This window comes from Salvelinus sp. IW2-2015, linkage group LG6.1 (genome assembly GCF_002910315.2).
Source record: "Salvelinus sp. IW2-2015 linkage group LG6.1, ASM291031v2, whole genome shotgun sequence".
Lineage (NCBI taxonomy): Eukaryota > Metazoa > Chordata > Actinopteri > Salmoniformes > Salmonidae > Salvelinus > Salvelinus sp. IW2-2015.
In genome coordinates, this window is record NC_036845.1 from 2404351 (window position 1) to 2431779 (window position 27429).

At 41.7% G+C, this 27429-nt stretch overlaps 1 protein-coding gene and 1 long non-coding RNA gene across 4 annotated transcripts; one reads left to right on the forward strand and one right to left on the reverse strand.

Annotated features, from left to right (window-relative positions):
• Positions 1-532: 532 nt before the first annotated feature.
• On the reverse strand, positions 533-4014 carry LOC111964913 (uncharacterized). Its single transcript, XR_002877452.2, has 3 exons — positions 3954-4014; positions 3446-3856; positions 533-3243 (listed from the first exon to the last, which is right to left on the reverse strand). It is a non-coding gene; the product is annotated as an uncharacterized lncRNA (long non-coding RNA).
• A 1661-nt stretch (positions 4015-5675) lies between these two features.
• LOC111964906 (neural cell adhesion molecule 1-B-like) lies at positions 5676-22869 on the forward strand. 3 transcript variants are annotated; one of them, XM_070443908.1, is made up of 7 exons: positions 5676-5920; positions 6310-6369; positions 14884-15026; positions 17630-17707; positions 17935-18100; positions 19760-19970; positions 20922-22869. In XM_070443908.1, the coding sequence occupies exons 3-7, from the start codon at positions 14916-14918 to the stop codon at positions 21070-21072; spliced, it is 717 nt and encodes a 238-aa protein (XP_070300009.1). In that variant the 5' UTR covers positions 5676-5920; positions 6310-6369; positions 14884-14915; the 3' UTR covers positions 21073-22869. The 3 variants fall into 3 exon arrangements, with proteins under 3 accessions (XP_070300009.1, XP_070300011.1, XP_070300010.1); XM_070443910.1 differs by lacking the exon at positions 17630-17707; XM_070443909.1 differs by lacking the exon at positions 6310-6369.
• The last annotated feature ends 4560 nt before the right edge of the window (positions 22870-27429 follow it).

The following is a 27429-nucleotide window of genomic DNA, read 5'->3' on the forward strand; positions in this document are numbered from 1 at the left end:
CTCTACATTTCAGTTATGTAAAAACATTTTGTGATCTGACTGCTTACTGTTCACCAGCATACTGTAGTTGTTATGGGGTTGCAAGCCTACGTCTCTCCACATGGTGAAGTTAGAGCAGCTCTTACCATCTAAAATGTGTGAGAGCGATAGTGGGAGAGTGTGGGTGTGGTATTGAGTGCACACAGTTATAGTAATTCCCTTGTCCCATCATGCAAATCATATCAGAAAAGTAATCCTTTCAGTGGGTATCGTAAGTATTCACCCCCCTTGGATTTTTTCTAATTTTGTTGTGTTACAAAGTGGGATTGAAATAGATTTAATTTAGGACATTTTTCATTGATCTACACAAAATACTCCATAATGTCAAAGTGAAAAGAAAATTCAACAAATTAGTAAAACCTAAGTAACAAAATTATATACTGAAAAAAAATCTAAACACAACATGCAACCACTTCAACGATTGTAGTGAGTTACGTTCATATAAGGAAATCAGTCAATTGAAATTGTAACGGCTTTCGTTGGTGGAAGGAGAGGAGGACCAAAATGCAGCGTGGTACGTATCCATAATATCATTTAATCGAGAATGAATACAAAATACAAAAAAACAAGAGAATAAATGAAAACCGAAACAGTCCCGTATGGTGCAAACACTAACACAGGAAACAATCACCCACAAAACACAATGAAAAACAGGCTACCTAAATATGGCTCCCAATCAGAGACAACGACTGACACCTGCCTCTGATTGAGAACCATATTAGGCCAAACACATAGAAATATAACATACAGAACAAAACATAGAAAAACAACATAGAATGCCCACCCCAACTCACGCCCTGACCAAACTAAAATAAAGACATAAAAAAGGAACTAAGGTCAGAACGTGACAGAAATGAATTAACCCTAACCCTAATCTATGGATTTCACATGACTAGGTATGGGCACACCTGTCAGGTGAATGGATTATCTTGACAAAGGAGAAATGTTCACTAACAGGGATGTAAACAAGTTAGCTTTTTGTGCTTATGGAAAAATTCTGGGACCTTTTATTACAGCTCAAGAAACATGGGACCAACACTTTGCATGTTGTGTTTGTATTTTTGTTCAGTATAGTTGCTGCATAAGTATTCACCACCTTTGTTTAGGAAAATTTGTTCAGGAGTAACATTTGGCTTACCAAATCAAAAAATAAGTTAGTATATGGACTCACCAGTCCCCCTTACATACAACATCTATAAGGTCCCTCAGTCAAGTATTGAATTTAAAGCACAAATTCAACTACAAAGACCAGGGAGCTTTTCCAAAGACTCATAACGAAGGGCAATGATTGATAGATGGGCAACAATAACAAATCAATAACACTTAATATCACTTTAAGCATGGTCAAGTTAAGAATTACACTGTGGATGATGTATTAAACCACCCATACACAACAAAGATACAGTCGTACTTCTGAACTGAGCTGAAGGACAGGAATGAAACTGCTCAGGGATGTCACCATGAGGCCATTGGTGATTTTAAACAGCTCTGGAGTTCATTGGAGAAAACTGAAGATGGATCAACAACATTGTAGTGACTCCACAATAATGACCTAAAAGAGTGAAAAGAAGAATACAAATATACAGAATACAAATATTCCAAAACATGCATCCTGTATGCAACAAGGCACTAAAGTAATACTGAAGAAAAAAATACACGACAAAGGAATAGATTTTTTGACCTTAATGCAAAGTCTTATGTTTTGGGCAAATCCAACACAACACATCACTGAGTAACTGCCTCCTTATTTTCAAGCATGGTGGTGGCTGCATCATGGTATGGGTATGCTTGATATCGGCAAAGACTGGGGAGTTTTTCAGGATAAAAAGAAACAGGATGGAGCCAAGCACAGGAAAAATCCTGTAGGAAAAACCTGTTTCAGTCTGCTTTACACCAGACACTTGGAGGAATTCAGCCTTCAGCGGGACAATAACCTACAACATAAGGACAAATCTACACTGGAGTAGCGTACTCCAGCCTACCATGAAGACAGTGAATGTTCCTGAGTGGCCAAGTATAGTTTTGACTTAAATCTGCTTGAAAATCTATGGCAAGACTTGAACATTGCTGTCTAGCCATGATCCCCAACATCTTGACAGAGCCTGAAGAATTTTGAAAAGAATAAATGGGGAAATATTGCAGAATCCAGGTGTGCAAAACTCTTAGAGATTCACCCAAGAAGACTCACTGCTGTAATCACTGCCAAAGGCGTTTCTTACATGTATTGACTCAGGGGGTCTGTTAGTGTTTTATTTTTCATTCATTTAAAAAACATTTTTTAAATTTCTTCCACTTTGACATTAGAGTGTTTTGTGTAGATCGTTGACAAAGAAATTATAATGAAATCCATTTTAATCCCACTTTGTAACACAATACAATTAGAAGAAATCCAAGGGGGTGAATACTCATATTTTCCCTGTTTTCCATTTCGGACTATCAAGAAGTAGTTATGTAAAAAAAACAAGGTAGGCTGGATTACATAGACTTGCAGAGAGAGTAGCAAAGTCTACTGCTAGCAGTATAATACTTTATCAAGAGGGAGTGGAAATATTTCAGAAGGCATCAACACACACATCTAGATTTGTGACATTGAAACACAGTGCTGTAAAAGCTTAAGCTTTGACTTCTCAAACTAGTTATTTTTTCAAGTCTGTTTCATGAGCCTCATCTTGTCCTATTGTATCGTCATGTGGGACCATCTGGTGTTGGTGTGTTTCAGGCTTGTGTCTGAAGTACAAAATGAGTGGCATTGCTAACGCTGCTAAGAGAACTATCCCTAATAACACCAAAGCCGGTCTTCCCCTGGTTGCAAGAGACACCTCACAGCATTCTGTAAAAGAGGAAGAGAAGAGAGAAAGAGACAGGCTTTTTGTTTACCCCTAGCCCCCTTCAAGGAGCCCCAGTTCTCTGTACAGTCATCCTGTGACAGCTTCATCATCAGCGAGTGGGTGAAGCTTTGATTGAGAACCTCCAGTCTCATTTCAACAACGAGTGTACTGTTTGGCCTGACCTCCATGGCGCTGTGGACCTCATAGCGCCCCCTGCTGTCCAGGCTGATACAGCTGTGGCTCTGATTGGAGATGTCTCCTCCAATGGAGTGCGTCCACCACACATCAGGCTGGGAGAAACCCTGAGAGGAGCTGAGGGTGATGATGAAGCTGTCACAGGATGACTGTATAGAGAGCTGGGGCTCCTTGAAGGGGGCTAGGGGTAAACAAAAACAACAACAACAATACTCATATTCAGCTCTTAACAAAKGAGAATTCTGACTGCAAAGGGCTTTAGGCAAGTAGATGACAATAAGCTGATTTTGTGCAGATAGCTTAATACTTTTAAGTCTCTTAATCCCTCATAGATGCAATATTTTTTTTTAAATCTGAATGGACAAAAATAAATACTCTCTAACCTGCCACTAAAAGTTGTAGCTTTCCTTGGTGCTTCCCTGTTCATCCATCACATCATAGGTGTATGGGCCCTGGTCACTCAGCTGCACACCACTCAGTCTAAGTGACGCCTTTCCCACAGTGAGCTGGTCTTCAAACAGATGAGTGCGTCCCTTGTAAACATCACTCTGTCTTTCCAGCTAATCTCTCCCATGGTAATAGCTGTGGACCACCTCTGACTATCCACACTGCCAGTTGACAATCACGTTGTTGAGGTTCAGGTTTTTAGACAAAGGGAAAGAGCAGCTAAGGGCGATGTCACTGTACGGAGCTGCCACTGCTCTGGGTTGTTGACTGGTTGTAGTTACCACTGATGATATATGGTAACACTTTTTTACTTACTGATAATAAACAGTATGGAGACCACGTGCAATCTGAAAGAAAGACAGAAAGACATACACTCTTTGAAATCGGCTTCTAATAATCCATGGACTATGTTAAACATTTGTGGAATCATGTGTTAACACGTACCCCATCTATTGAAAACAAGGAACAAAGAGAGAGTACAGCAGATTGCGCTGGGAAAGTCCCGCTCTCTTCTTCTTCAGTGGATTTATATGGCGGTCGGAACCAATTTAAAGTTGCTTTACTGCCACCAACTGGACTGAAGTATGGACTAGGGTTGAATATTTTTCAGGTGTTTTACAAACGTTCCATCCCGAGAATAAAACATTTTTCTCCAGGTTATCTGGTATTTCCCGCCAAAACCGGAAGTGTAATTTCAAAGCATATAAATAGTCCTATGTTTTGATTTGATTAGAGATTTAATCTAAAATTCAAGCCTAATGCTACCTAAGCCTGACGAGCCATACATTAAATAAATTTTATGAGCACTAAATAAAAGACATTTTATGAGCCCAAGTTAAAAAAAAATTGCAAATGATTGTGACGTTATCCAATACATATTTGATATATAGGCTACTGCACATTACCACAACATAAAAAAATATATGTTCATAAAATGAAAAACGCTGCACACTGCTGCTCATGCTCCCAGGTGATTTTATTATAACACGTTTTGACCCTTATTTCTTCATCAGGCATGCATATCCCAGGTGGGGGTGGAAGGTCCTATAGGGGCAGTAGTCAGGGACATCACTTCCTGAAACAGGAGTGTTACAAATGCAAGGAGGCTTGTTGTGCAATTAAACTGAACGTCTTTACTTTGATTCAGCATGTTAACAACTCTGCAAGTCATCTCTCACAGAGTACTTTTGTTCAGTCGGAGAAAAGGCCCGTGAGGCAAAAGCCGCTGGCCGTTCCACGCCTCCATGCAGTTGAGACAAAACAGCTCCAAGGGCGAGTGTAGAGGCATCACAGGTGACAATCATTTGTGCTGATGTGTCAAAGTGAGCCAGTGTTGAGGTCGATGTGAGCTGCACTTTGAGCTCCTGCACAGCATCCCAGTAGTCCTGAGTCCATATCCATGGTGCGTATTTTTTCAGAAGCTGTCGAACAGGAGCAGTTGTCTCAGTGTTGTTTGGAAGAAACCGTAAGTAGTATGTTGCCATGCTGAGGAATGACGCCAGCTGTGCTGCGGACTGAGGCTCAGGCAAGGTGAGAATGGCATCCACATGGGACAGGATGGGGGTGATGCCCTGGCTGGAGAGCCTGTATCCAATGAATTCAATGTCTGACACCCCAAACACACACTTTTTAGTGTTGAGTCTGGCCCCGTTCTCGAAGAGCTGATGAAACACCTGCTGTGTGTTATAAATGCAGTGAGATCTCAACTCATGTGCCAGGGGAACCTGGAGGTATCCTTGCCTCAGGTCAAGTTTGCTGAATAACATGGATCCATAAAAATGGGTTGTGAGCTCCTCAGCGGTTGGTAGTGGGTACTTGCCGGGAATAATAGCTTTGTTCACGGCCCTGAGGTCCATGCAGATCCGAAGATTGCCATTTTTCTTGGGCGCAACGACCAGGTTTGAGACCCATGACGAGGCGTCAATGGGCTCGATGATGTCATTCTCCAGGAGGTTTTCAAGTCCCTTGTCAATGGGCTCCCAACGGGTCAGCGGAACCCTTCGCAATGGCTGGATTATTGGTTTGACATCTTTGTTGACTGTATCATTGTCCCTTGCTGAACATGTTGATGCTCTTGTAACATTCCCACTGGAGCCACAATTTAAACAGTCACCCCCCAGTGGTTTCCTGCACATTTTGCACTGGTGCCTCAGCCAGTGTGTGAAGCCCCGCCCCCTGAGATGCGCTCTGTAGTTTAAGTAGCTCAGCGAGAGCAACTTCCATTTGTTTTCCAATCTTAAGTGTTTTCTAGTGGTGCATAATGGTGCATAAGTGGTGCATAATCTCCAGTTTTCGTGCATCGGCAGCTCCATGCAGATTGATAGCTACCATATACAACTGAAAGGATTGAAACCAGCGATTCCATGGAACATGTGGTTCTCCAGGGACCGGAAGAAATGGAGATGGTGGAGGTAAGCTAAACTCGGCCATCCTCGTCGCCAAATGTTACAAATGCAAGGAGGCTTGTTGTGCAATTAAACTGAACGTTTTACTTCAAATCAACATGTTAACAACTCGTAAAAAAACTTACTCATCCAACCCTCACACCTCGGTTTACGCACAACTTGACTGATACATTCTTAAAGCAACAGTATTCAATACTCAACTGAGCTACGACACCATATTACTGAACACAACAAGGAGGTAAAAATATATAGCATAGGTTCACAATATCAACATTCAAATTACTAATTTACCCACCCCTGCACAGGACAAAGATTTAGGATCAAAGGCCTGATTACCTGCATGTCCACTAATGTTTTTTACATGTTGAAATGTCCCTGCGGTCTGTCTTACATAGGGAAAACCTGTAGAAGCCTTGAGATCCGGATCAGTGAGCACCGCATAAATATATAGACAGGTGAGACACAAAACACGGTCTCTGTTCATTTTGTACAAGCTGGACATCCTATTAATTATCTGAGATACATTGGAATAGAAATGGTCAAGATGTCACGTAGGGGAGGGAACATTGAGAGGAAACTTCTTCAAAGGGAATCTTTCTGGATACACAGGCTCAACCCACTGTCTCCTCTTGGCCTTCATGAGGAGTTTGACTTAAAACCGTTTTTATAGTTCAAAAATGTCCAAATTGTTCTGTGCTTTTAAAGAAATGCCAATTGAATAGTGTATATATATACAGTAGTAGTTAAACGTTTGGACACAGCTGATCATTCAAGGGTTTTTCTTTATTTTTATTATTTTCTACATTGTAGAATAATAGTGAAGACATCAAAAATATTAAATAACGAATATGGAATTATGTAGTAACCAAAAAAGTTTTAAACAAATCGAAATACATTTAAAATTTTAGATTCTTCAAAGTAGCCACCCTTTGCCTTGATGACAGCTTCACACACTCATGGAATTCTCTCAACCAGCTTCATGAGGTAATCACCTGGAATGCTTTTCCAACAGTCTTGAAGGAGTTCCCACATATGAAGAGCACTTGTTGGCTGCTTTTCCTTCACTCTGTGGTCCAACTCATCCCAAACCATCTCAATTGGGTTGAGGTCGGGTGACTGTGGAGGCCAGGCCATCTGATGCAGCACTCCATCACTCTCCTTCTTGGTCAAATAGCCCTTACACAGCCTGGAGGTGTGTTTTGGATCATTGTCCTGATGAAAAACAAATGATAGTCCCACTAAGCGCAAAGCCGATGGGATGGCGTATCTCTGCAGAATCTCATTAGGCTGGTTGCCATAATGAACTTGTCCTCTGCAGTAGAGGTAACTCTGGGTCTTCCTTTCCTGTGACAGTTCTCATGAGAGCCAGTTTCATCATAGCGCTTGATAGTTTTTGCGACTGCACTTGAAGAAACTTTAAAAGTTCTTGAAATTATCCGGCTTGACTGACCTCAAGGTAATGTCTTAAGGTAATGATGGACTGTTGTTTCTCTTTGCTTATTTAACCTGTTCTTGCCATAATATGGACTTGGTATTTTACCAAATAGGGCTATCTTCTATATACCACACCTACCTTGTCACAACACAAATGACTGGCTAAAATTCAATTCCACAAAATAACTTTGAACAAGGCACACCTGTTAATTGACATGCATTCCAGGTGACTACCTCATGAAGGTGGTTGAGAGAATGCAAAGAGTGTGCAAAGCTGTCACTGAGGCAAAGGGTGGCTACTTTGGTTACTACATGATTCCATATGTGTTATTTCATCGTTTTGATGTCTTCACTATTATTCTACAATGAGAAAATAGTAAAAATAAAGAAAAACCCTGGAATGAGTAGGTGTGTGGTACTATATATATTGTCATGACATGACTTTCATTAATGTGATGACTTATTTATCGAATCAGCTAACTATGTTTAATTGTCACCCGATTAAATTAATCATGTAACAATTAAGTCATTAGGAATTTGGGGCACCACGGACGGAAGAAGTTGTTTATAGAGTTAAACTCTAAAGATATGTTATATATCGATAAAAGTCACTTATTAATCATTACCTCATATCAGTCTCATTCTGAACGATGCATACTTCTTCAATCTGCACAAACCCGAGTCTTACTGATCATTCCGTACCACACACTGATTTGATTATTTATTTACTAGCAAACTAAATGATAACACGGTGTCACAATCATTATAAGGAGTGGACCAAGATGCAGCATGGTATGTTTCCATCCCTTTTATTAGGAAGAGAAAAACTCAAAGAACAAAAACAATAAAGCGCACAAACGAAACGTGAAGCTGATATAATGCTCACTGGCAACTATACCTAGACAAGATCCCACAAAGCACAATTGGGAAATGGCTACCTAAATATGATCACCAATCAGAGACAACGATAAAGAGCTGCCTCTGATTGGGAACCACACCAGGCCAACATAGACATACAATTCCCCTAGATAACCCACCCTTAATCACACCCCGACCTAACCAACATAGAGAATAAACAGCTCTCTATGGTCAGGGCATGACAGTACCCCCCTCCACCCCCAAAGCTGCGGACTCCGACCGCAAAACCTGACTCAATAGGGGAGGGTCCCGGTGGGCATCTACCGTCGGGGGCGGCTACTGGACCGCGGACCGTCTCAGGAGTTTCCAGACCGTGGACCGGACCGTCTCAGGAGGTTCCGGACCGTGGACCGTCGTAGGAGGTTCCGGACCGTAGACCGTCGTAGGAGGTTCCGGACCGTGGACCGTCGTAGGAGGTTTCGGACCGTGGACCGTCGTTGGAGGTTCCGGACTGTGGACCGTCGCCGGAAACTCTGGACTGGGAACTGTCGCCGGAAGCTCTGGACTGGGAACTGTCGCCGGAAGCCCTGAACTGTGGAGGCGCCCTGGAGGCCTGATGCGTGGGACCGGTACAGGTGGCACCGGGCTGATGACACGCACCTCAGGGTGAGTGCGGGGAGGAGGCACAGGACGTACTGGACTGTGGAGGCGCACTGGAGGTCTAGAGCGTAGAGCTGGCACAACCCATCCTGGCTGAATGCTCACCTTAGCCCGGCAAGTAAGGGGCGCTGACACAGGACGCACTGGGCTGTGAAGGCACACTGGAAACACAGTGCGTAGATCCAGCGCAGGATATCCTGGTCCGAGGAGACGTACTGGAGACCAGGAGCGCTGAGCCGGCACAACCCGTCCTGGCTGGATGCTCATTTTCGCACGGCAAGTGCGGAGAACTGTCACCGAGCGCACCGGGCTGTGAATGCGCACTGGAGACACACTGCGTATCACTCCATAACGTATCACCGCATGGTGCCTGAACGGTCACACGCTCCTTAAAGCGAGTGCGGGGAGTTGGCTCTGGTCTGAAACCTGGCTCCGCCAAGCACACCGTGTGCCCCCCCAAAACATTTTTTGAGGCTGCCTCTCGGGCTTCCGTTGCGGCCGCGAACGGCCGGTTCAGATAACATGTCAGCTACAGAACTAAGCCGACCTCAGCATGAGATTTGTTTGCGAATGGTATGAACTTTGAACTCTTATTCACTATGGAAGTGATACCTCCTAGACGTTGTTAGCAACAGCAGCTGCAAACGTAAATTAGGACAGACAGAGTATCCAGTCTACCACTCAGCAGCAGCAGCAGAGACATTCTTCAAAGGACAAAGGACCCGGTTGGGCAACACGGCCTTCCATCTACCTACCGAAGCACAGCTCAGAGTAAATATTTATTAATTTGTTAATTTAATTTTTTATAATATTTGGAAAGAATTCCTTACCATAATCTTCATTCAGTGGGAAAGGATGAGACGGAAAGAGAACATCTGCCTAAAATAATTAGCTTCCTCTTTTAAAATATCATTTGGGGGAATCATAGATGACTCCGTCTTCAGTAACGCGTTTCTGCAAATTATTTTTGTTAGTGTTCCTGTATTGGAGATTCAGGAAGAATTTTGTGCATTTTTCTCCATGTTCCATCCTGTTTGCATTATTTTTGTAATAGATTACATTAGATCGTAAGCTCCTCAAGTTCTTTTTTTTTTTACTCTAACTTATTTTGTATCTCTGTAGTATCGTTTTTATTGCTATCTACCTGTACTATTAGTTAATGGATTTCCCTTGTTGATTAGAAACTTAAACCTCTACTTAATCACCCTCCCGGATCCGGGATCATCCTCATCAGAAAAGCTGACTAGCATAGCCTAGCCTAGCGTCACAGGGATATTCATATAATATAATTTCATGAAATCACAAGTCCAATACAGCAAATGAAAGATAAACATCTTGTGAATCCAGCCAACATTTCCAATTTTTTAAATGTTTTACAGCGAAAACACAATATATATTTATGTTAGCTCACCACAATAGCCAAACACACAACGCCATGTTTCCACCGCAAAGGTAGCTTTCACAAAACCCACAAATAGAGATAAAATTAATCACTAACCTTTGAACAACTTCATCAGATGACAGTCTTATAACATCATGTTATACAATACATTTATGTTTTGTTCGAAAATGTGCATATTTATTAGCACAATCGTAGTTTTACATGCAGCCACCGTCACAAATAGCACCAAAACAGCCAGAATAATTACAGAGAGCAACGTGAAAAACATAAATTACTCATCATAAAACATTATTGAAAAATACATGTTGTACAGCAAAATTAAAGATAAACATCTGTGAATCCAGCCAATATTTCCGATTTTTTTAAAGTGTTTTACAGTGAAAAACACAACATATATTTATGTTAGCTCACCACAATATCCAAAAAACACACGCCATTTTTCCACCGCAAAGGTAGCTTTCACAAAACCCACAAATAGAGATAAATTCATCACTAACTTTGAACAACTTCATCAGATGACAGTCTTTAACATCATTTTATACAATACATTTATGTTTTGTTCGAAAATGGCATATTTATAGCTACAAATCGTGGTTTACATTGTGAATACGTCGCCATAATGCACCAAATTGTCGGGGAGAAATTTTGGACAGTCACGTAATCTAACCAAAAAACTCATTATAAAACTTTACAAAAAATATGTTGTAAGGAAATGAAAGATACACTGGTTCTTAATGCAACCGCTGTGTTAGATTAAAAAAAAATAACTTTAGTACAAAGTACAGCATGCAATATTGTGAGACAGCTCCAGCAATTCTCCGCCTTGTTGGAGCCACACTATACCACAAAAATACGAAATAACATCATAAATATTCTCTTACCTTTGATGATCTTCCATCAGAATGTAGTGCAAGGAGTCCTAGTTCCACAATAAATCATTGTTTTGTTTAGGAATGTCCATTTCTTCTGTCGAATTAGCAACTTTTGCTAGCATTGTGGCGCACACGTGTCCATCATCTCTTGGCGCATGGAACGAAAAATTCCAAAGTCACAATAAACGTCGAATAAACTGGTCAAACTCGGTTGAAATCCATCTTTATGTGATGTTTTTCTCATGTATCCAATAAAGTCCGAGACGGAGCATTTCGTGGGTATACCTAACGCATTTCAGAAGACAATGTGGGGTTCCCTGTGCGCAGTTGAATACTGCCAATAGGGGCGGACCTGTCACTCCAAAAGCTCTCATTCGGTCTCACATCAAGCTAGACACCCCATTCAACATTCTACTGCCTGTTGACATCTAGTGGAAGGCGTATGAAGTGCATACAGATCCATAAATATAAGGCAAATGAATAGGCAAGCCCTGACACAGAGCCCCATTTTCAGAATTTTCACTTCCTCTTTGGAAGTTTGCTGCCAAATGAGTTCTGTTTTACTCACAGATATAATTCAAAACAGTTTTAGAAACTTCAGAGTGTTTCTATCCAATAGTAATAATAATATGCATGTTGTATGATCTAGAACAGAGTACGAGGCCGTTTAATTGGGCACATTTTTCCCAAAGTGAAAACACGCCCCTCATTAACAAGAGGTTTTAATTAATACGATGGAAATAGGTCCCTAGCGGACTAACACAATATGACACTTGTTACAAAATATGATGTAGAGAGAGAGAGAGAGAGAGGGAGAGAGGAAGAGAAAGGGAAGAGAGGGGGGAGAGAGAGAGAGGAGAGAGAGAGAGAGAGAGAGAGAGAGAAGAGAGAGAGAGAGAGAGAGAGAGAGAGAGAGAGAGAGAGAGAGAGAGACAACACTTGGATACATTTGGAAACTACACTCACAGTAATCATAATACCTTGCCACGAACTGCCGCCCGTTTGGGTAAGAATTAATTCATGTATTTACGTGTTGAATGTCTTCCTTCGTTGAGTATCTCTGCTGGACCCAGGTTCCGATGGGCCTTCTCCCAAGCTCTTAAGTCTAAGGCTCTGATTGTTCACAGAGGTCACAATATCCTTCTTCTTAGTTGTCCATGGCTTCAAGGCCTTGTGCCTTGATAGTCTGATGAAGAACTATGCACTTGTTCTGGAAGAGTGGTCTTCTGAAGACGGCTAATCTACCGTGTCGATGATCACCCAGAGGGGTGATTAGAGCAGTGTAGTCGACGATCATTTGAAGAGAATAACCGGATGGTCCTACTTAAATTCACTTTCTTAAATCCAGTACTTAGAACAGCTACTCAACTGTAACATTGATTGTTATAGACTACTTTGTCATCTTCACCTCGTGTAGATTTTCAGGGTCGTGACCAATGTAGACCTAAGCTGCAGCTTGAGTCCTTCTAGTCTGGTATGTTAATTCTTAACTCAATATTTTATACACTTGGGTAAAAAGGGGCGTTTTCATCATACTGACATGTTCTCTGAGCTCCCTTGGGCATGGCTAGTTACGAGGCAAAGCATGAACAAAACTATGATCTTGTTAGAAAACTAAAATCACATTCCTATCTTAACAGAAATATTCTCTTCATCCTTGATACTTACTACACAACATAAAGGATGTAAACCTGACATACACAGTGTGAAAGCTCTTCAAGTTACAATAAAATGCTTCAGATGTCTCACGTTTTGATGGAGTGTGCAATTGGCATTCTGACTGCAGAAATGTCCAACAGATCTGTTGCCAGAGAATTGAATGTTAATTTCTCTACCATAAACTCCCTCCAACGTCATTTGAGAGAATTCGGCAGTACATCCAGCCAGCCTCACAACCACAGACCACGTGTAACCACACCAGCCCAGGACCTCCACATATGGCTTCTTCACCTGCGCGGATCATCTGAGGAGGGGGGGGGGGGGTGCTGGGGAGTATTTCTGTCTTTAAAAAACAATTTTGTGGAGAAAAACTAATTGTAATTGGCTGAGCTTGGCTCCCCAGTGGGTGGGCCTATGCCCTCCCAGGCCCACCCATGGCTGCGCCCCTGCCCAGTCGTGAAATCCATAGATTAGGGCCTAATTTATTTATTTCAATTGACTGATTGTCACAAACGTCGTAGAGAGGAGACCAAGGCGCAGCGTGATTTGAATACATACTTCTTTTAATAAAGAAATATACTGAACAAACGAAAATACAAAACAACAAAATGAACGTGACCACTATAAACAATGAGTGCAGACATGCAACATCACAAAGACAATAACCGACAAACCAACCTGGAAAATGGCAACCTAAATAGGATCCCCAATCAGAGACAACGATAAACAGCTGCCTCTGATTGGGAACCAATCTAGGCCACCATAGACCTACATATGTCTAGACTAGACACACACACCTAGACATACAAAAATCCCTAGATAAGACAAAAACACATATACCACCCTCGTCACACCCTGACCTAACCAAAATAATAAAGAAAACAAAGAATACTAAGGTCAGGGCGTGACACTGATTTCCTTCTATGAATGGTAAATCAGTAAAATCTTTGAAATTGTTGCATGTTGCGTTTATATTTTTGTTCAGTATAATTCTGTACCTATCAATTAATTAAGCTATTCACTTTCTGTGCAGAAGAAGATGTTTAAACCCGGACAGCTTTTAGGGAAACACTTGTGACCTTCTCTTGTTGGGTTAAGCCATGTAAGAAGAGTAACCAGGAGTTAAAGCTTATATTCTTCTCTGTCGGTAGGCCTACTCTGTCTGGGCTGGAAAGGTAGGCCTACTCTGTCTGGGCTGGAAAGGTAGGCCTACTCTGTCTGGGCTGGAAAGGTAGGCCTACTCTGTCTGGGCTGGAAAGGTAGGCCTACTCTGTCTTGGCTGGAAAGGTAGGCCTAACTTCAAGATTCCTCAGGATGTAGACGATTTAATTATTTACAAACAGGGACAATTTAGTTGAAAACAAAACACACTGATTTGGTATTGGATAAATATGATAAGATAAACACATAGGCCATTATGTCGATTCTTAGCCTGTAATTTGTTATAAAAGGCAATTTCTTCTCTGACCTGCCAAATTATTTATGCAATGTTTTTACTATAAAGGAAATCTTTCCACCCCTACTCTTGTCCACGGTGGACTGTCAACCCACAACCTTCTGGCTCCAGCCGCAGCCGTGTGCGCAATAAAAATTCCTCCGTTGCCATGTAATGCTTACAATACAAATAACAATTTCTAAAACCTCATGGCTCTGGTCTGTCCAAGAAGTGAGGGTAAATGTTAGACATGTTCTCTCCTATCCACTTTATGTTGTAATAATTATTTTGAGTATAGGGGAGGGTCACTTGTTTTTTTTCAAGTGTTCAGGGAGGGTTTAGGTAAAAATATTTTGCTGAAGGGAGGCCCATCATTTTCATTTCAGAGAGGTCCGATAACTAGACACAATACCAATATCTTGCTGGCTTAACAATACACAATACTGATATCTTGCTGGCTTAACCATACACAATATCAATATCTTTCTGGTCTTCAAAACCATCTGAACACACAACTCACAATTCCTATTTAACAGAAGATACACATACATACACATACATAAATGTACACATATTTTTATCTGCTGTAATTTGTTTGTTACACAAAGCACTCAGTTTGTCCTGTCTCATGTTCTGTATGTGTCTCCAGAGCATCCTGTAGCAGTGCTGAGCCAGGAGAAGATGAAGGTGGAGCCAGGCCAGACTCTCTCAGCGTCCTGTAATGTCTCAGGACACCCTATGCCCACGCTGCAGTGGGTCAGGAATCCCAACAATAACCACCTGGTAACAGTGGTAAGACGGACGTATTTTTTTATTAAAAAGGCTGATGATATGAGATGTTCACACAGTGGCATTAATTACTAAAAACATTGGGGGAGAATCAGGCAGAGAATTAATTTTTTCCCTCTGTATATTTCTCTCCTCGGAGTTCCTGTCACGGATCCCCCCGGTACTGCTGCACATTCTGTTCACCAGTTCCGGAGGTCGACGTCACCGGCCTTCTAGGCTGCACTGAACTGTGTCATTACGCACACCTAGTTCCAATTCCTCACTGATTGAATTTGTATAAATGTGCCCTTTGTTTCCCCATTGGGTTGTCGATTATTGTTCCCATGTCGGTTGGTCGTGTGAGTACCTATCCGTTGTCTCAGCCTGTGCTGTGTGTTTTGTGCATTATGGGTCTCGTCCCGTGTCATTCTACGAGGTTTACCCTCGCTCTTTTGGTTGGGAACATCACAGTGTTTTGTACACGTGTATGTTTTTGGTGTATGAAAAACCCAGATGATGTATTCCTGTGCCTGTCTCTAAATCCTTTATACCAGCGTGACAGTTCCTGTCTGGGTGTGTGTGTGTTTGGACACAGGATGCTGGTGGAGGTTGAGTGAGAATGGAGGATGGCTATGTCCTGGTCATTGACAATGTGACTCCCTCAGATGGAGGGCTGTACAGCTGCATTGCTATCAGTCCTGCTAGCAACGCTTCCACAGACTTCCGCCTGCAGAGTAAGGCCACTCTTGACCTTCCTACTCTGTTATGATAATACTAACACAACATTCCACTGGACACAGACGTTAGTTCAACGTTTAGTTTGATTTACATTGAGTTGAGTTGTTACTAACGTGAATTCAACATGGAAATCAACAAAAAATGTCAACATGTCCTTGGATTTAGGTTAATAGTTGGCAGTGTGGAGTGCAATAGAGATTGCATTATCTGTGGATCTGTTGGGACGGTATGCAAATTGGAGTGGGTCTAGGGTTTCTGGGATAATGGTGTTGATGTGAGCCATGACCAGCCTTTCAAAGCACTTCATGGCTACAGATGTGAGTGCTACAGGTCGGTAGTCATTTAGGCAGGTTACCTTAGTGTTCTTGGACACAGGGACTATGGTGGTCTGCTTGAAATATGTTGGTATTACAGACTCAGACAGGAAGAGGTTGAAAATGTCACTGAAGACACTTGCCAGTTGGTCCGCGCATGCTCAGAGTACACATCCTGTTAATCCGCCTGGCCCTGCGCCCTTGTGAATGTTGACCTATTTAAAGGTCTTACTCACATCGGCTGCGGAGAGTGTGATCACACAGTTGTCCGGAACAGCTGATGATCTCATGCATGTTTCAGTGTTACTTGCCTTGAAGCGAGCATAGAAGTTATTTAGCTAGTCTGGTATGCTTGTGTCACTGGGCAGCTCTCGGCTGTGCTTCCCTTTGTAGTCTGTAATAGTTTGCAAGCCCTGCCACATCCAACGAGCGTCGGAGCCAGTGTAGTACGATTTGATCTTAGTCCTGTATTGATGCTTTGAATGTTTGATGGTTCGTCGGAGGGCATAGTGGGATTTCTAATAAGCTTCCGGGTTAGAGTCCCGCTCCTTGAAATTGGCAGATCTAAACTTTAGCTCAGTGCGGTTATTGCCTGTAATCCATGGCTTCTGGTTGGGGTATGTACGTACAGTCACTGTGGGGACGACGTCATCGATGCACTCACTGATGAAGCCAGTGACTGATGTGGTGTACTCCTCAATGCGATCGGAAGAATCCCGGAACATATTCCAGTCTGTGCTAGAAAAACAGTCCTATAGCTTAGCATCTGTTTCATCTGACCACTTTTTTATTGGCCGAGTCACTGGTTCTTTCTGCTTAAATTTCTTCTTGTAAGCAGAAATCAGGAGGATAGAATTATGGTCAGATTTTCCAAATGGAGGGCAAGGGAGAGCTTTGTACGTGTCTCTGTGTGTGGAGTAAAGGTGGTCTAGAGGTTTTTTCCCTCTGGTTGCACATTTAACATGCCTGCAGAAATTTGGTACAACGGATTTAAGTTTCCCTGCATTTATGTCCCTGGCCACTAAGAGCGCCGCCTCTGGATGAGCGTTTTCCTGTTTGCTTATGGTGGTATACAGCTCAATGAGTGTGGTCTTTTTGCCAGCATTGGTCTGAGGTGGTATGTAGACAGCTACGAAAAATACAGAGAAACTCTCTAGGTAGATAGTTTGTTCCACAGCTTATCATGAGATACTCTACCTCAGGTGAGCAACCTCAAGACTTCCTTAGATATCATGCACCAGCTGTTGTTTACAAATATACATAGACCGCCACCCCTTGTCTTACCAGAGGCTGCTGTTCTGTCCTGCCAATACAGTGTATAGCCCGCCAGTTGTATGTTATTAATGTCGTTGTTCAGCCACGACTCGGTGAAACATAAGATACTACAGTTTTTAATGTACCATTGGTTGTTTAATCTTGCTCGTAGGCCATCGATTAAAAAAAAAAAATTCAATGATTGCACATTGGCCAATAGAACGGATGGCATTGGGGGTTTACTCGCTCGCCTACGAATTTTCAGACAGCAGCCTGACCTCTGCCCCCTTTTTCTCGGTCTTCTCTTCACGCAAATGACAGAGATTTGGGCCTGTGTTCGGGAAGCAGTATATCCTTCACATCGGACTCGTTAAAGGAAAAACCTTTTTCCAGTTCGTGGTGAGTAATCACTGTTCTGATGTCCAGAAGTTATTTTCGGTTATAAGAGCGGTAGCAGCAACATTATGAACAAAATAAGTACAAAAATAAGTTACAAACAACGCAAGAAAAATAACAAAATAACACAGTTGGTTAGGAGCATGTAAAACGTCAGACATTCTCTCCAGCGCCATTCAAGATATTACAGAGTTTACATGTCCTTACCCCCCTCTCTGTCTTTCTCTTAGAATAAGGTGGACGAGGACTGGAGGGAGAAGGACCTGCCGTCCAACTCGACAGTGATCAACCTCCATGACCTGCAGTATAAATCAGACTACCACATGGAGGTGCTAGCCGTCAACTCCTACGGCTCCTCCAGCCCAGCCAAGCTGAACTTCAATGTCCCACAGCCTGGTAAGCTGCTATAACATACTGTAGTAGTGAATTAAAGCTTGAGACCTTCCGAGAGGTGGGACAAATTCTGGATTGAGCTGAGTAGCGTAGTGCTGCCACCACCTTTTGATTAACCGGTTTGTCTGAGTGAAGGATACACCAGAACTCAACAACAATATAGCAAACAATTATATACTTTATAAAACATTTAATTTCATAAGACAGCGTAGAATATCTCAGAGAGACGCCCTACTATATTTCTGCGGTCTATGCAACTGAGCCTGAGTAAGAAGAAGACTGTGGTGTAAGGCACACATAGGCTATGAGCTTAATTACACACTAGGAGGTGACACTGCACACAAAGGTGGGAACATGCAGTTACACGGCAAACTGGATATCAAATACTCTTAAAGCATGCGACTTCACTGCAGACAGGTGCATGGACCAATACAAACAGCCAAAAGTCCCACATGATAGTGATGAAGGCACATATAGGACCCAGCCCTCTTAAGATACAATAACTGTTCTATCCTCCCTTCATAACCCAGGCTATAATTTGAAAATCTACTCCTAACAACTAAACACATTTAGTAGGACTCGGCCAAATGAATAGGACACGGACATGACACTAAACATTTAAAACATTTAAAAACATTTAGCTTGTCTAGCTGACGAGACGCTCCTGTGGGGTCTGAGCGTGTGCACCCTTTCTGAACCAGCAGTTATGACAAGTTGCAGGACAACAGTAGGTACATATCTAATGTGCACTGAGTAGCCTTAGCCTTAAGCAACAACCCCAAAAAAAGCTTTCTTATCTGATTGTCGTCGGCAGCCCTACACAGCAGGGAATGAAACCCTCCCACCATTATAGGGTGAATGCAATATAGTTGCAAGGGCTACAGAGCCTCACGTTCATCGAAGGACCAGCTCTTCCGCTACCACGTTTCTGCGCTCTCACCTTATAATTTTTTACAGAGTCCCGGGCAGAGCTTGCAAACAGGCACAGGTGCCAGAAATGAGTTCATGATTTGGTGACATCATTCCTTGTGAGCTGTTTCACAGCTTTACCACAGTCACATACTGGAAAAGGACTATTGCACAATGAAGTAAAAAATCTCTGAAATAAAAACAGTTACAGAACAGAGCAGCCAGAGCAGGATAAATTATAATACTGAGTTTAATTATGATTATCTCTCCTTCTCAGTGTCTCTCCTTCTCCCCCTCCCTTTCATTCCCTCCCTCACTCCTTTCCTCCTGTCGCACCCTGACCTTAGTTATCTATGTTTTATGTATTATTTTGGTCAGGTCAGGGTGTGATGAGGGTGGGTATGCTTATTTGTCTTGTCTAGGGGTTTTGTATGTCTAGGGGTGTTTGTTAGTCTAGGCATATTGTAGGTCTATGGTGGCCTGAATTGGTTCCCAATCAGAGGCAGCTGTTTATTGTTGTCTCTGATTGGGGATCCTATTTAGGTTGACATTTTCCATTTTGGTTTCGTGGGTTCTTGTCTATGTGTAGTTGCCTGTTTCAGCACTCTTGGTTATAGCTTCACGTTCGTTTTGTTATTTTGTTAGTTTGTTCTGTGTTATTTCTTCATTAAAAGAAGAATGTATACATATCACGCTGCGCCTTGGTCTCATCAATACGACGAACGTGACACCTCCCTCCTTCCCCTTCCGTAGCCAGGATGAACAAGGGTGGGATGGGGAAAGGGGCTGTGGCAGGCATTGTCATGCTCCTCTTTTTGGAGCTACTGATTGCTGTGTACGCCACCTGTTGCTATATCAACCGCTGCGGCATGCTGATGTTCCTGGCTGTCAAGCTGTTTGGGCAGAAGGTCCCTGGGAAGAAGGTCCCTGGGACTGTGGAGGAGGGTGACGGCACCTGTAATGGGTAACGCTATTCTCTAGGCTACTGTCTGCCTGTTCCTCAATGTAACATATTCAGAGGGTTGTAGTGTGGTTGTGTGCTTCTCTATATGAACCCTCCTGAGTCTCAGTTTATGTGTGTCCTTCAATGCAGAGACTTGAAGTTGAATAGGCTTGGCATACCGAAGGATAGCATCCCAAAACTGCAGACACAAAATGGAGCAAATAATGGGTTGCAGGCGGAGGTCACGTGCGACAAAGCACCCCTCACCAAATTCGAGTAGGTGGCCGATGACGATGTCAGAGGAGTGGACACAGCCCACCCTCGCCCTAAACGGGCTATGATCCATAAAAAATGGCAAAAAGAGGCACCTCCACACTTACAAGTCAGCAAGTGTGTTTGATCACTGACTAATTAAATTATAACTAATTTACCCATGTGCAAAGTGACACCCTTTTTTTGATACCCATTTTAATTGTTAGGTAGCCACCACCCACTTGCCACTGCTAGAGTCTTTCATGACTTGAGCTGACGAACACGGGAATACCCTCTCAGAATGAATAGGCTTATTAGTCTTATTTTCCTGTATTTGCATGTGCATATTTAGTTACTGAGCTAATGACTGAATATTTCCATGCCTAGTTGTTTTGAGTTGTATTTTATTTCTAACCTGACCTATCAGGAAAATGTCCCCCATTGGAGATCCTGCCACAGAGGCCTGAGTTACTGAACAGGAAGTGACATCCTAGTATCTGAACAATGGAACCTGTAAATGCCAAAGGAGGAAGTATTGTGAGTTGGGGGTCTTAGTTAAATGTTTTTGGAGAGTTCCCAGGACAGTCCAAGTTGAGAAAGAATAAGGATTCGGAAAGTTATCTGGGAACTGTAATGTCTAACATCAACAGATGGTTGTAATTTCATCCAGCCCTGTGTAATCTCATGTTAAGTGTTACATTTCCTTCCTTTTATATTCAGGTACTGTCACGACTTCCGCCGAAGTCGGCTCCTCTCCTTGTTCGGGCGACGTTCAGCGATCGACGTCACCGGCTTTCTAGCCATCGCCGCTCCATTTCTCATATCCATTTGTTTTGTCTTTTTTCATACACACCTGGTTTTCATTCCATAATCACACTGCATGTATTTAGTCCTCTGTTCCCCTCCATGTCTTTGTGTGTAATTGTTTATTGTCAATGGTGTTTGTTCACGCTCTATACTTTTGTTTCATGTTCCGTGTTTTTTGGGCACTTAGATGTCATTTTTGTGCCTATTCTTTGACCGGAATAAAAGTGTGCCTGTTTACTCTACTCTGCTCTCCTGCACCTGACTTCGCCTCCCTTATATGTACATTCATGTTATATTTCAGTACTTTCATTGTAACGGCAGATTTCCTCCTCTTCGTCTGAAGAGGAGGTGTAGCAGGGATCGGACCAAGACGCAGCGTAGTAAGTGTCCATGTTTTTAATATAATCAACTGAACAAGACACAATACAAAATAACAAAAGTAAATCTAACCAAAACAGTCCCGTGTGGCACAAACACTGACACAGGAAACAAACACCCACAAACCAACAGTGAAAACAGGCTACCTAAATATGGTTCCCAATCAGAGACAATGAAAAACACCTGCCTCTGATTGAGAACCATATCAGGCCAAATGACAAACCTAAACATAGAAACACAGAACATAGAATATAGCCACCCAGCTCACGTCCTGACCAACTAAATAAAGACTAAACAAAGGAAATAAGGTCAGGAACGTGGACATTCATGTTATATTTCAGTACTTTACGGCTGCTGTAAATTGTCAGGGAGACCTTCGTATTTTATTCATTGAATCATAACTCATTATTTATTGAAGTCTATATTCACTTTAATTTGCAAAGAAATCTGTAAATGACATACCATTATTTGATGAGGACATTTTATCCTAACATATTAACGTATTTCCACATTGAATATACAGCATAATCTCATTAAGAAATAACGACGTGTCAAAATTACATCTCTTCAAGTGTTGAAATCATGAGAAATATACATAGCTCTTTTATATTACAGAGCAATATGATATGCTTATTTTTTTATAATCTGTTAAATGGCATACCCTGTGTGCTCATGTAATCATTTTATCTTTGTATTTGTATAATTATCCACTTTTTTACTATTTATTTTGTATATTGTACACTGTACATCTATATTTGTATTTACCTAGTAGTTATTACTATATTACAGATACTACGTAATGTAAGCCTGTTGTTGCATTGTTGGGTACATGTTTTTGCAAGTTATTATGCAATTGTTTTGATACACATTATTTGACTTGTGCAATTTACTTTGAGCATCTCACTCACTCTGTGGTTATTTACCTGTGTGAAGGAGCAGGCCTGATATTGAGCTCTGCGTAGTTCATGTCATCAGGATCAGTGATCGGCTTGGCTGACCGTCTCATGTTTTCATAGATGGCCTCTGGTCTAGAAAAGGTTGCTTTCTGTAACTAACAGTCAGAATACAGTCAAAATACTGAGCACTGGCCCCTGACATAGAATGACTCTCTTTCTACTCATTGGCATACTTTAACTAACTCAAAGTTGAATGGGATTGATTTTCACGTTTACCATTCACTTTTATATGAGCTGGGTTTAATTTTCTAAGAAAAACAGAACAATAAATGCCATGTGTAAGGTTTGTTTCACAATGACAATATAGCCCATTGCATCACTTTGAAGTGACACTCCACAGTTACCGATTTAGTCATTTCCTTTCAGACAACAGGGCCTAGTGAGCAGATTGACTGTGTTGGTGAAGGGCTGTAGAAGCAGACAACCACAGTAAGGCCACTGTTAGTTCTTTACTTTCCTCTGAACACCTACCTGGGGACTGGTTTGGTCGGAAGCTTCATCTCGGCCCTGTTCCAATTCCTTCTGTGGATGATAAAACAAAGTGAGAATTCAGCCATAAAGGTCAACTAAATAGCCTGTCAAATAGCCTGGAAATAAAGAAGTTGTGTAAGTCTCAGTTGTGACATGATTAAAATATTTACTCCAAAATATTACACAGATGACATGCAACATCATATACTGTAACTTCATATCCCTGTCTGCCTTTGTTTTGTTGAGATACACAGGGCAGACATCACAACAGCGTGACATACAAGAAGTGCAGAAGTGTTGCAGTACCTTTAACTTTCAACTCCAGTTCTGTAAAGTTCTGTGATCCAAGGGCATTCTGGGCCAAACAGAAGTACAGTCCACTGTCATCAGAATCTATTTCTTTGAAGGTGTGTTCTTTCCCCATCCCTAATCTTAGTGAAGTTAGCGTTCCTGTCCTCTGAAACCAGGTGTAGGTCTCTGCTGCAGGGTTGGCGTTATTGTTGCAGGTCAGAGTCAGACGACTGCCTTTCACTACCTCGGGGCTCGAGCTGACCTTAACAGAAACGTCCGTTGGAGCATCTGGTAGCAGACGTACAGAAAACAACATTGGTCTGTGTGTATTAATTTGATTGTATGTTAGTAGTACTGCATTTATACATTAATACAGACAATGAATCAACAAAGCCATCTCAGATGTACATTGGCCACTGAGAAGAGAAAACAACAACTTGAAGATAGCTGACTACTGAAAAATATTGCTGACTTACATCTCACATCCAGCAGTATTGGTGTAGACATGCCTTGCCCCAGACCACAGGAGTAGCACCCAGTGTCATTAGAGGAAAGTGGACCTAGGGGATACTGCCCACCAGGGAGTGGGTGGCCATCTTTAAACCAGGGATGCAAACTATTCACTTTTTGGCTAAATTTGCCGTTTTGAATCCAAAATAGGTGACCTATGTGATTCGTGTAGATTCGATGAGAAAAGTTTGGGGGGTTTGAATCACTACTGGCTGTAAGCAAACGAGTGACGCACATTTGGAGCAATACTGGCTGTATCCAAGGCTCAGTCAATCGTTTACATAACAACAGAATGCAGCATGCGACTGAAGAAAGAAGAGACAACCAATGTACTAGTTACAGCATCAACGCGCGCTCTGCTTGCCAGTAACAGCAGCGTGTCCCCTGAACGATAACGAAGAGGTAACGTTAGGTGAGAAGCCTGACCACGGAGAAGGGGGTGAGAAGGTGATGAAGCGTACTTCATGAGCTGTAACTGAAAAACTACTGGCATTTGCAAAGTTTGTGGTGAGGGAGAAAGTGTGGTGGAACAAATATTAGCACTGTTAAGTATCTTGCTAGCTGGATTGAATTCTCCGTTAGCTAGCCAGAGAAATGTTGAGCAACATTAGCCAACTTCTCTGATCAAATAATTGAGTTTATGGTGTGACAATTAGCTTGCTAATAAAGTCAGACAGCTAACGTTAGCTAGCTAACGATACAACATCAGATGAGCTAACATTAGTAACCTAACCAATTCCCTATACTATTAACTGGTAAACGACTCCTTGTCGTTCCGTAAATTATAACATGAGTTTGCTTACGAGACCCTGGCAATCTGTGTGAAATGTTAACTAGCTAATGAACTAACTACTATCTGTTAACTAATGTTTTCCCTCTACAGTATGTGGTACATTTTTAGAATGAGAGAATTAGGTGAAAATGAGGCATTGCTTGTTAAACAAGTGGATTCAGGGATCAAGTGGAGCTGGAGCTGGGCCTGGCTTAAACTGGATGCCACTATAAAGGTGAAAGGAACACCACATACTTTCCCTCTTTCTCACTTTACTGGCACATTGTAGAACAGATGTCCACAGGCAGAACGTGTACAATGTAATAATGTGCAGTGTAGCCCAAAGATATTGTTTTTGTTGTGTTTAACTTGACAGTAACACGTGTGTGTGTGTGTGTGTTGTGTGTGTGTGTGTGTGGTGTGTGTGTGTGTGGTGTTGTGTGTGGTGTGTGTGTGTTGTGTGTGTGTGTGTGGTGGTGTGGTGTGTGTGTGTGTGTGTGTGTGTGTGTGTGTGTGTGTGTGTGGTGTGTGTGTGTGTGTGTGTGTGTGTGTGTGTGTGTGTGTGTGTGTGTGTGAGGGGTTATTTTTGCACACATGTAGCCTTGTGCACTAGATCGATGTCTATAGTGGCCACTATAATAGAGCAAAAATAGAATGCCTGTTTGTTTCATTCTATTTCTACTTTAACTTCTTATGGCTGCAGGGGCAGTATTGAGTAACTTGGATGAAAGGTGCCCAGAGTAAACGGCCTGCTCCTCAGTCATAGTTGCTAATATATGCATATTATTATTAGTATTGGATAGAAAACACTCTGAAGTTTATAAAACTGTTTGAATTATGTCTGTGAGTATAACAGAACTCATATGGCAGGCAAAGACCTGAGAAGAAATCCAACCAGGAAGTGAGAAATCTGAGGTTGGTCGATTTTCAACTCATCGCCAATTGAAAACACTGTAGGATATGGATCTGTTTGCACTTCCTATGGCTTCCACTAGATGTCAACAGTCTGTAGAACGTTGAATGAAGCTTCTACTGTGATGTTGAGCCGGATGGGAGCTGTTTGAGTCAGTGGTCTGGCAGAGAGCCAGGTCCTGGTCACACGCATTCCACATGATATCGACTTGCGTTCCATTACTTCTATAGACACAAAGGAATTCTCCGGTTGGAACGTTATTGAATATTTATGATAACAACATCCTAAAGATTGATTCTATACTTAGTTTGACAAGTTTATTCGACCTGTAATATAACTTTTGGAAGTTTTCGTTCGACGTTCGCCTGTACCTGCACAAGCGTTTGGATATGTGTACTAAACGCGCTGACAAAAGTAGCTACTTGGACATAAATGATGGACATTACCAAACAAAACGAACATTTCTTGTGGAAGTGGGAGTCCTGGGAGTGCATTCCGACGAAGATCAGCAAACGTAAGTGAAGATTTATAATGCTTTTTATGAGTTTTGTTGACTGCACAATTTGGCGGGTAACTGTATGGCTTACTTTTGTGGCTGAATGCTGTTCTCAGATTATTGAATATTATGCTTTTGCCATAAACAAAATTGAAATTTGACACAGCGGTTGCATTAAGAACAAGTGTATCTTTAATTCTATGTAAAACATGTATCTTTAATCAAAGTTTATGATGAGTATTTATGTTATTTGACGTGGCTCTCTGCAATTTCTCAGGATATTTTGGAGGCATTTCTGAACATGGCGCCAATTTAAACTGAGGTTTTTGGATGTAAATATGAATTTAATCGAACAAAACATATATGTATTGTGTAACATGAAGTCCTATGAGTGTCATTTGATGAAGATCATCAAAGGTTAGTGATTCATTTTATCTCTATTTCTGCTTTTTGTGACTCCTGTCTTTGGCTGGAAAAATAGCTGTGATTTTGTGGTGACCTAACATAATCGTTTGTGGTGCTTTCGCTGTAAAGCTTATTTGAAATCGGACACTTTGGTGGGATTAACAACAAGATTACCTTTAAAATGGTATAAGATACATGTATGTTTGAGGAATTTTAATTATGATATTTCTGTTGTTTGAATTTGGCGCCCTGCACTTTGACTGGCTGTTGTCATATCATCCCGTTAACGGGATTGCAGCCATAAGAAGTTTTAAAATGTTTTTTTTCCAAGTGCAATATTTATGTGTGTGGTCACAAGCATTCTATTATAAAGGCTGTCATGGCTAACTGCAATATTAGTGTATTGTTTTTTTCTCAAGACTTGAGTGTCATTTGCAGTAAAGTCTAGGCAACAAATAACATTGGATTGCTTTCTTTACATTTTTTAGCTGTGTTAGGTTCACATTAACCACTTTTTATTTTACACACAGAGACTGGTCATGCAGATCATATTCTTTGTTGTTTAATTAGTTAAAACCTGCATTTCCCCCTAGCAGGGATGTTTTGCGTGTTTCAAAAAGTGTCACCTTTTTGGGCCCTCAGCAGTTTTCATCCCTGTTTTAAACCAGAGGAACTCCATTTGAGGAGGTTTACAGGTGGAGGTACAGGCCAGGGAGAAGTTGTCTCTCTCTTTAACAGGTCCATTTTCATTTAACTTTAGGGATAAGACTGACATGAAGAAGAAACATGTATAACAAATATAGGACAAGTTGAAGGGTTAATAACTGGCCACCCTACAATAGGTAATACCTTAATTGTTTGGTATGATGACATGTACATAAAATCTAGATTTACCTGATATTTTCAGGTCCACACCCAATGATCCTGTAAATCCCTGAGGAGCGTGATTACTTGTATTTGACTCAAATCTGGAGAAAAATCTGCCACTGTCATCTTCAGAGTTTCAGTGTGCAGTTATTGTCTTGGTCATAAAACTCTGTATCTTGTCTTAATCAGTCCAGATGTGTTATACACTCCATCTCCTTGCTGTGAGCCGTCTAGTTTTGTATCGCCTCTCGGAGTGAACCATATCTTTCTTCTAACTAGCTGGGTAGCTGGGTAGCTGTATATACAGTCCAATACCACTGATGAGCCTTTTGATGCACAGATAACGGTAGTCCTGTCCCTGT